Source organism: Balaenoptera acutorostrata, chromosome 2 (genome assembly GCF_949987535.1).
Source record: "Balaenoptera acutorostrata chromosome 2, mBalAcu1.1, whole genome shotgun sequence".
Lineage (NCBI taxonomy): Eukaryota > Metazoa > Chordata > Mammalia > Artiodactyla > Balaenopteridae > Balaenoptera > Balaenoptera acutorostrata.
This window is the reverse complement of record NC_080065.1, coordinates 107,281,921-107,292,078: the sequence shown is the minus strand read 5'-3', so window position 1 is coordinate 107,292,078 and position 10,158 is coordinate 107,281,921. Positions and strand designations below refer to the sequence as shown.

The following is a 10,158-nucleotide window of genomic DNA, read 5'->3' as shown; positions in this document are numbered from 1 at the left end:
GTGTGTGTGTGTTTTACATTAGAGTGTGTATCTGTTGGCTCATTCTCCCATCCACACACCTACCCTGCAATATGAGTGCATCCCTAACCAATTTATTTAATACATTTCTTATACATTAGGTCAAATACAGTAGAATTTTGGCAAGTTTATATGGTCAAATGTTTTTACAGGTACACAAAATTTCATATTTTTCTGGTGGTGTTCTTTCTTTAGCCCTCATATTCAAATTGTGCAGGTAAATTTACCATCATACACACCTTGTTTAGATTATTTTTCTAAGCAATGAGATATATTCGGAAACATTTAGTGTGTATAAGTAGCATCAGTTGTTTCTTCCATAAGCAATATCAGGCAAATCAAAGAGATTGGGCAACACAATCCTAGGTGGCAATAAGTATTTTTTTAAATGCAGTTGAATTAGCTTTTTTTTTTTAATGTTAAAAAAAAATTCATTCCCATTTTTTATTTGATGTTTCCAAGTATAAAAGAAGTCAAGGGCTTCCCTGGTGGCGCAGTGGTTGAGAATCTGCCTGCCAATGCAGGGGACACGGGTTCGAGCCCTGGTCTGGGAAGATCCCACATGCCGCAGAGCAACTGGGCCCGTGAGCCACAATTACTGAGCCTGTGCTCCGCAACAAGAGAGGCCGCGATAGTGAGAGGCCCGCGCACCGCAATGAAGAGTGGCCCCCACTTGCCACAACTGGAGAAAGCCCTCGCACAGAAACGAAGACCCAACACAGCCATAAATAAATAAAAATTAAAAAAAAAAAAAAAAGTCAAGGTTCTTACACCAATTAACTCAAATGAGACCATGCAAAGCAATTTAAAGTGTATACAACAATCATTCCCCCTTCAGTTTTGCTGCTTTATACAACTGTGTGATCCACAGAAAATTGAATGGCATGTTGGTTGGAAAATTTCACGGTTTACAGAAAAACAAACAAACGAACGAACAAAAACCCAACAACAAACATGCAAGATAGTTGCTACTTTGTGTCTGTGAATCAATTTACAAACTTTTTAAAATTTAGGAGCCACACGGAACTAAAAATTTTAGCTGCCCAATTTTATCCAACTACCCCACAGAAAGCACGAATGACAGTCCCAACACTCTGTAAACTTTGAAGAGTTGAGATAGTAGACACTATTTGTTATCTATAGTAGATTCAACTGTTGAGTCTGCAAATGTAGGCTTTTTCTCTTAATAGAAATAAATCTCCTTAGGGTCTTTCCTCTAATTTTGCTAGGCTGGGTTCCAAAAGAATAGTGAAGAACCCTTCACATGAAATTTAAAGTGTGACGACTGAAATATTCTGATGCATTATACAAATTTTTGCTAGTTGCATAGAGTAAAGACAGGTGGTTTGCTAAATGGCATTGAAGAAAATCCTGACCCAGTGGCACTACTTAGCCCAAATGTTTCTGACCAAAGAAAATTATACAACAATACTTATAGGCTCACTTTTAAGAAATGGCTGACATTAATACTGTACATATTTTACATGCCAAATACATAGTCCAAGAGTTTATAAAATAAGTTCATGCATTATTACCTCTAATAATATCATATACAAGATACCCAGCCCTCCCCCCAACCCCCAGTACTTCTGACAACATTTCAGGTGGCCACAGTCTTATATACAAAAACAATCCAGTTTCTCTGCTGTGTTAAGTACATAATTTAAAGAAACTTCAGAGATTACTGAGAAAAAACCTTAGTCCATTGAAGATTGATACAAAGTGTCAATCTGTGGGATTTAAAAATGTTTCCTTTAAAAAAAAAAACACCCAGAATACATAACCTCTGTACAAAAAAAAATATAAAAATTCTGGATGACCATGTTTGATCACGCTACATAAATTAGAATGAAATGTCATTGGTTAAAAGTTTGTCTACATTACTCATTCCTTTGACAGCATTAATTTGTGAACTAATATTTATATTTAGTTCAGCTGCATTTATGGCACAAGATCTCATTTTCAAAACAGTGGCACCCATCTTCCTTAAGTGTAACAGCACTCTATTTTGAGCAGCAATTATATTTTTAAAGGTTAACAATTTATAGAACAAATGTATAACTATGTTTATTTTCTACTTTATATTCCACCAGTTACAATTATTTACAAGGAGCTAACTAATGTCTACACATGGAATCATCTTTCACTTGCCCCACCTCATTTCTGACTTGGTCAGGGAAGTACAGGTGTTTCAGACAATCCCATCTATTTATGTGTTTTAAATGGGACTCTTGGATTCAAGTGAATATAAGGACAAGTGTAAGACAAAGTAATTCTTAGTTCAGGTATGTTCTAGTGCCCCAATATTTAGTTATATGATAAATAGTACCTCCTGACCAGCTGTAAAAGATGAGAGGTTCCAAGGTGCTTTAACAATCTAGGTCTGTAATAGCTGAACAAGAAGGCCATTTCACTCAATTGTGAGGTAGTCAGCACTGACTGGCATTTAAGGTGGTAACCAGAAAGTTTAACTGAACAGATGTCACTAAATTAAAAAACTGGAAATATGTTTTTTTTTAAAATTATTTATCCATTTGTGTTTTAGTTGGCATTTTCCTTATTTTCCATTTTTTTTAACTTTGGGTTTGTTTGTTTGTTTGTTTGTTTATTTATTTATTTATTTATTTATTTATTTTTGGCTGTGTTGGGTCTTCGTTTCTGTCAGAGGGCTTTCTCTAGTTGCGGCAAGCGGGGGCCACTCTTCATCGTGGTGCGCGGGCCTCTCATTATCGCCGCCTCTCTTGTTGCGGAGCACAGGCTCCAGACGCGCAGGCTCAGTAATCGTGGCTCACGGGCCTAGTTGCTCCGCGGCATGTGGGATCTTCCCAGACCAGGGGTCGAACCCGTGTCCCCTGCATTGGCAGGCAGACTCTCAACCACTGGGCCACCAGGGAAGCCCTGGAAATATGTTTTTAAAAGCAATTTACATTTAGGGAAATATGGTTCTCATGTATTCTGTGTAAAGAGAGATTATGGATGAAGGGAATTGGCAATGAAGCATGGTAATTCAAATTCCATGAAGACAGTTGTCAGGATAAGATGTTATGTACTACATGCATTTTGCTTACTGTACCTGCCTAACAATCACCAGCTCTATAGAGTTAAACTCCGTGTTAAAGGACTATTGAGTTTTAGGGGAATCGGCCATATCAGGTAGTTAGGGACATAATACCAGTTATGAAAGTTGAGACAAATGAGTTGACAAATTCCTGAAAATAGGGCCATATAGAAATAGTCCAAAATCTGGAATCTATGAATCAAAGTTGTGATCCTATGAAACAAGTTTTGGGGTTGATGGACTGCTTTAATATCAAGAATTATTGTCATAAATTCCCGCAACAGAAGGATTTGTTGAATATGTTAATACTGTGAATGAGAAAACAATTTAAGGGGAAAATATACCCACGAATAAGCTGATCTGACAAAAACCACAGACTGACATCAAATGGACAAAAAACTGAGAAAAAAATGTTGTGAAAATGCCAACCAAAATAACAAGGTGGGTGGGCTGGGGGCACAGTTAAGACATCTAAAAAAAATTCCACATGGTTTTGGCTCCTTAAAATATTTTACACTTTGTTTTTTTTTTTTAAAGAAGATTTGAAAGCATCTGAAAAACATGCAAATTGTTTGAAAATCCTGCATGGCAAATTCAGACAGTTTGCAAGTGTCATTCAGATGTTTGCCAAGGATAATAAAGCCTCTGCCCATGAGATTGCACATGGTGGAAGAGGTCCTTCCAGTTCTCTCTATCTTACACTAGACGGCAGCCCAGAGGTCTGTGCAGCAGTTACAAACAGGGTGTTACTATCTGGAAGGGAAGGGACTGTGGAATTTCCATTGGCTGGAGAACAACCCAGCTTTAGTTTTTCTAGATACTCGGCATGTACAGGCTTATGACCCTGGAGAACTTTGATGGCATCTTCTACTTTGAACCACTCTCTCTTTCTTCTTATATTAACAGAATCTTCCCAGGCTTCTAATATTTCAGTGACAGTAAGAGCATAAACATATGTTCTGTGCTTTCGGTCTTGGTTCTCAAATATGCCCAGGAGTCTGCCCAATTTTCCTTTGACTCCAGCCTCTTCATAAACCTCCCTCACGGCAGTACCGCCAGGCTCGTCCTCGGGCTCCATTCCTTCTCCTGGGACGATCCATTGGTCTGGGTACCGACTGCTGCTCACCAACAGCACCTCGTCCTCCTGCTCGCTCCGGAAGCACAGGCACGCAGCCCGCTTCCTGAAGCCCTCGCGGTCATAGGTCCGCGTCTGGTAGGGCTTGAACTTCATCATAGAGGCGGGCTCTTGCTGCTGCCGCCACCCCGCCGGGGAGTGGGAGCGAGGGCGAGTCCGGGCGCAAGAAAGCGAGGCGGCGGCGCGGGGAAGGGCAGCGAGGCCGGGTCCAACCCAACTCAGCACATGCAGGAGCTTCAGCTGACCTTACTATTTTTTCTCTACATTTAGCTGGTGTATCCTCAATCCTCGGCGCTGTTAATTTTGTCACTACTATCATCAACGTAAAACCACCCGCTATAACCCAGTACCAAACACCACTATTCGTATGATCAGTACTAACCACAGCAGCATTGCTTCTACTATCCTTACCTGTCCTAGTAATAATATGACTATTACTATATTACTATTATTTATTACTATTTCATCTATATTTCTAACATTATTTTATTAATTTCAACTAAAAATCTCAAAACACATCTACTACCCCAACCCCAAATCAACACTCACTAAAGTGCAAAAACAACCTACCCCTTGAGAAACAGTATGAATGAAAATCTATTTGCCTCTTTTGTAACCTCAATAATAATAGGCCTCCCCGTAGTCATTCTAATCATTATATTCCCAAGTATTTTACTTCCAACATCAAAAAGACTAATTAATAATTGCATAATTTCCCTTCAACAATGGCTAATTCAACTCATATCAAAACAAATAATAGGTATCCATAATCATAAAGGACAAACTTGATCACTAATACTAATATCACGCATTCTATTTATTGGGTCAACCAATCTCCTCGGACTACTGCCCCGCTCGTTTTCACCCACCACACAGCTCTCAATGAATGTGGGAATAGCCATCCCCCTATGAGCCAGTGCCGTCATTACAGGTTTCTGTAATAAAACAAAAGCATCCCTAGCCCACTTCTTACAACAAGGCACACTCACCCTCCTTATCCCTATACTAGTAATTATCGAAACTATCAGCCTATTCATCCAACAAGTACCACTGGCTGTGCGACTAACAGCCAGTATTACAGCAGGCCACTTACTAATACATCTAATCGGAGAGACAACCCTAGTGCTAATAGCACCAGCACATTCACGGCTCTCATTACATTTATCATTCTCGCCCTCTCACTATCCTCGAATTCGCTGTCGCTCTAATTCGAGCCTATGTATTCACCCTCTTAGTAAGCTTATACCTGCATGACAACACATAATGACCCACCAAACCCACACATACCACATAGTAAATCCTAGTCCTTGGCCCCTTACTGGAGCTCTTTCAGCTCTTATAACATCAGGCCTAATCATGTGATTCTACTTCAACTCAGTTGTTTTACTAACACTGGGCCTACTAATTAATATTCTAACAATATCAGTGATGACGAGACGTCATTGGAGAAAGCACTTTCCAAGGCCACCACACACCAACCGTCCAAAAGGGACTTCGATACGGAATAATCTTATTTATCGTATCAGAAGTCCTATTTTTTACCGGCTTTTTTTGAGCCTTCTACCACTCAAGCTTCGCTCCTACCCCTGAATTAGGCGGGTGCTGGCCACCAACAGGCATTCACCCCTTAAACCTCCTAGAAGTACTACTCCTCAACACTTCTGTGCTATTGGCCTCTGGTGTATCCATTACCTGAGCCCATCACAGCCTGCAGAAGGAAATCATAAGCACATACTTCAAGCCCTCTTTATTACAATCGCCCTCGGTGTTTATTTTACACTCCTACAAGCATCACAGTATTACGAAGTCCCATTTACGATCTCAGATGGAGTCTACGGATCAACTTTCTTCATAGCCACAGGATTCCACGGACTACATGTAATTATTGGTTCTACTTTCCTTGTTGTTTGTTTCCTACGCCAATTAAATTCCACTTCACATCCAACCACCACTTCGGCTTCGAAGCTGCTGCTTGATACTGACATTTTGTAGATGTTGTATGGCTATTTCTTTACATATCTATCTATTGATAAGGCTCATAGTCTTTTCAGTATTAATTAGTACAACTGACTTCCAATCAGCTAGTTTCGGTACACCTCGAAAAAGAACAATAAATCTATTACTGACCCTATTAACAAACACAATACTAGCCTCATTACTCGTACTTATCGACTTCTGACTTCCTCAACTAAACACGCAGAAAAAACAAGCCCCTACGAATGCGGATTTGACCCTATAGGATCCTCCCACCTACCCTTTTCCATAAAATTTTTCCTAGTAGCAATCACCTTCCTCCTTTTCGACCTAGAAATTGCCCTCCTACTACCCCTTCCCTGAGCAACCCAGAGTATTCTATTTTTTAGACCAATCTTCAGCATATTTTTGTATAATTATATATTGCTGGACCCCTCCAACCTTCGGGATAGTTCTATAAAATGGAAGACTTGAGGAGACACATTGGACAGATTCTCACTGAGAGGGTGGAGTGTTGCTGACCACATCCCTAAGGCATTCTCCCAGCACATCTGGAGAGCGTGAACGTGTCTGTCCTTTGGGAAAATGTAGCTAAAGTTAACACTACAGTCATCCCTCAGTATCTGCAGGGGACTATTTATCTGTGGATACCAAAATCCAAAGATACTCAAGTCCCTCATATAAAATGGAATAGTATTTGCATATAACCTATACATATCTTCCCGTATACTCTAAATCATCTTTAGATTATTTTTAATACCTAATACAATGTAAATGCTATGTAATTAGCTGTAAATACAATGTAAATGTTATGTAATTAGCTGTAAATACAATGTAAATGCTATGTATGATAAGTAGTTGCTGGTATGTGGCAAATTCAAGTTTTGCTTTTTATAACTTTCTGGAATTTTTTTCGAATATTTTGGATCTTTGGTTGATTGGATCTGTGGATGAGGAATTGTGGATGTGGAGGACCATCTGTACAGATGAAAACACTGAGGCAAAAAGAACTTAATTGCATATAGTCACACAAGAAGTAACAAAGTTCTAAATCAATCCCAAGTGTGACCGACTGCAAAGTGAGTATTCTTAACTACTAGTCTTTGAGTCAAGAAATAGGAACTCTATTATCTGTCATATATCTGCAAACTTGAAAGTTTCTGTCCTTTCTTGGTCTCAATTTTTCATCTGTATAATAAGGAAATTTTACTTTATGGTCTCTAATAAATTTTCCACCTGTATTATTCCATATATTCAATCAATCATTTACTTAATGAGCCTGCATCAAGTGCCCAGAAATTTTAAAGTATACCACTAGATTATCTGGATAGTGTAAGTTCAAATAATTCACTTTTTTTGCATTACTTTTTTCATGAGATTCCACCAGGAGACAGAAATAACTCATCATCTGTGTTTTTTGCTTCTTTCCCTGGATTCCTTCCACCACCAATATTACAAACACACAATTTTTTCACCAACAGTTGGGCCACATCCTCCATAACTTAATAATATTTTCTTTAGAGACAGAGTATATTTATTGAAAACCTTCTATATTTATGTAATTTACTAATTGTTTTTCTCATTTTCCTGTCAGCTCTTCAATAATGAAATGATGAAAAAAAAAAAAAGAAAGAAAAGGTCTGGAATGTTTTCTCTGATGGTTGAAATCTATTACTCGGACCATAAATTTGCTGTCAGAAAAACACAAGATCATTTATGATCACACCTTTTTGTGTCCCAGAAGCTATAAATGTTTCCCACAAAAGCATGTAAAATAATTTTGCTATTCTATTCTTTGTGTTTCTAACAGCCTTACATAGTCTACATGTCAGAACTAATTACTCTCACTATGATTCTCTTTTTGTCTATGGACATAATTCATTTTACTAATTACTCAATATACGTCTTCCTATATACCAACCCAGTAGCATCTTATGAGTATGCGTTGACTTAAACCCTGTAAAATACTTTCATTTTGTCAAAGAAATATGTTGCTCTTCACTGTTCTGAAAAAATAATGCCAGAAAAGACATCTATACTGAATTCATCTACACTGAATTATTATTTTGTGTTCTGCTGGTCACAGGCTGGCTCCCCCAGAGATCAGCCTGCCAGGTGGCTTATAGGGTCAATGGTACTGGGTATTTGTTACTCTACTCTTCCTTTTCCTACCCTTTCTCCTTCTCTGTTCTACATCACAGGGAACACCATTTTCCTGCCAGCTGGTCTCTCTTGCCAACTGGCTTCTGGACAGGTTTAAGCAATGGTGAAAACGGGAAGGTGAGAGCAATAGAGAAACCAGAGTATTTCTTCCTCTCTTAGACTCTGCAGGAATATCTTTGGCTGTGACTGCATCTTCTCAGCTCATGCAGAACAAAAACCCCTTCTTCTGAGATCCAACTGCTGATAGCCAAAGTTCTAGCTCTTTGAGTAGCCCAACTTCTAGATCTGGTATCACTGATAGGGACAGAGTAAAGGGACAAAGTAGGTGATTAAATATTCAATAGTTAATCCCACTAAGGGATCATAAGTAGAGAGTAAAGTATGGGAGACCTCATAAATTGATGATTACACAAGAAAGTAGGCCTGCTTAACAACAAAACCAAGTGGGCTTACTTAGCAACAAAACTATGCAATAGAAGCATGAGACGTACCCCCAAAACAATAAAACAGTGGTGGAATGGTCCACATCCTGCCCATTGAAGTCAGTAAGTTAATGATCCTTGAGAAGCAGCTTTTTCTGCATGTACTAAGAGCAGGAATATAGGGGAAAGGTGGCATTAGACTGAAACCTGAGATGATTTCCCATATTTTAGTATATGTTACTGCCTTTTTGCTCATTTCCATAGTACCGTAACAGTCCCAGTTTGACCATGTAGGGAAAAGAAAACTCCCCCACCCCATGTGGAGGAGGAGTTAGAGATGGAAGTTTGATATCTACTCAAAATGAGGAAGAAGATGGTCTTTTTCCTTTGATTGTAAAAATGTAGCCCACTAAGTTCTCAGGGTGGCATTCCCTTACCTGCCACTTGTATCTCTCACAAGCGTCCTATACTAATGAACTCATTCCTTAGCTGTCACTCTGCCTCTCGCTGAATTCTTTCTGCACTAAGACAGAAGGATCTATGCTCTACTGAGTCCCAAAACGCATTCTGTGGTTTCATCACTACTTCTTCCTTCGGTCCCTTCTTGTCTAGGCTAGTCATGCTCCTAGATGTTTTTAATCTCTGGTTTGCCTAATTATCCCTGATTGATTCACCAGCTCTTCTATCATCCATGTAAACAATTCCCTGAATTTTATTCCCTCTGCTTAAAAGACCTAGTATGGTTTCTGTCTTTTGGACTGGACTCATAGATTAACCCACACTTATTCATTTCACACTCATTCACTAAGACTTCATTATGTATCAAACTTGTGCAAGTCACTGTTTAAGGGTAAGAGCATACCTGTTAATATGATATACTTTTCCTATCTTGTATAAAAATTATAGTCCAGTGGGAAAGACAGATATTGTATAATAAATTGTGGGTATGATATATATTATAAAAGATAAATTATCTGATATTATGGGATCAAAAGCAAGAGAAAGTTAAACCAAAATGAAGAGTCAGGAAGGTTCTTAAGTTTGTCCCTTTTTAAATGAGATCTAAAAGGTGAGATAGCCTTGACCAGGTGTATGCCATAAGAATAATATGCGAGAAGAAAGAACTTATTTTAAAACCATTCTACCTAATTTCCCATTTTACAAATGATCTATAAAATTTTCATCAGTGTTTGCTTTGAGGGTATAGAGCTATGTAGCTGCGCAATGGAGGGAGGAAGGAGGTTTTATTATGTACATTCTTTTTTTCCAACCAAATACTTATTTTTAATATTTATTGCAAATGTTGCAGTCAGTTTGGTATATGCTGACGATCATACAGTTTTAACATGTAGTAGTGTGAAGCACACTTTAACTATTTCCACAGGGAT

The 10,158-nt window shown here is 38.6% G+C and overlaps 1 protein-coding gene and 1 pseudogene across 1 annotated transcript; one reads left to right on the top strand and one right to left on the bottom strand.

Moving 5' to 3' along the window:
• Positions 1–3,748: 3,748 nt before the first annotated feature.
• Positions 3,749–4,310, bottom strand: LOC103010321 (diphosphoinositol polyphosphate phosphohydrolase 2-like). The gene has a single exon (XM_057541102.1). The coding sequence runs from the start codon at positions 4,308–4,310 to the stop codon at positions 3,768–3,770; it is 543 nt and encodes a 180-aa protein (XP_057397085.1). The 3' UTR covers positions 3,749–3,767.
• Positions 4,311–4,796: 486 nt separating this feature from the next.
• Positions 4,797–5,475, top strand: LOC130707348 (ATP synthase subunit a-like; annotated as a pseudogene).
• Positions 5,476–10,158: the final 4,683 nt, after the last annotated feature.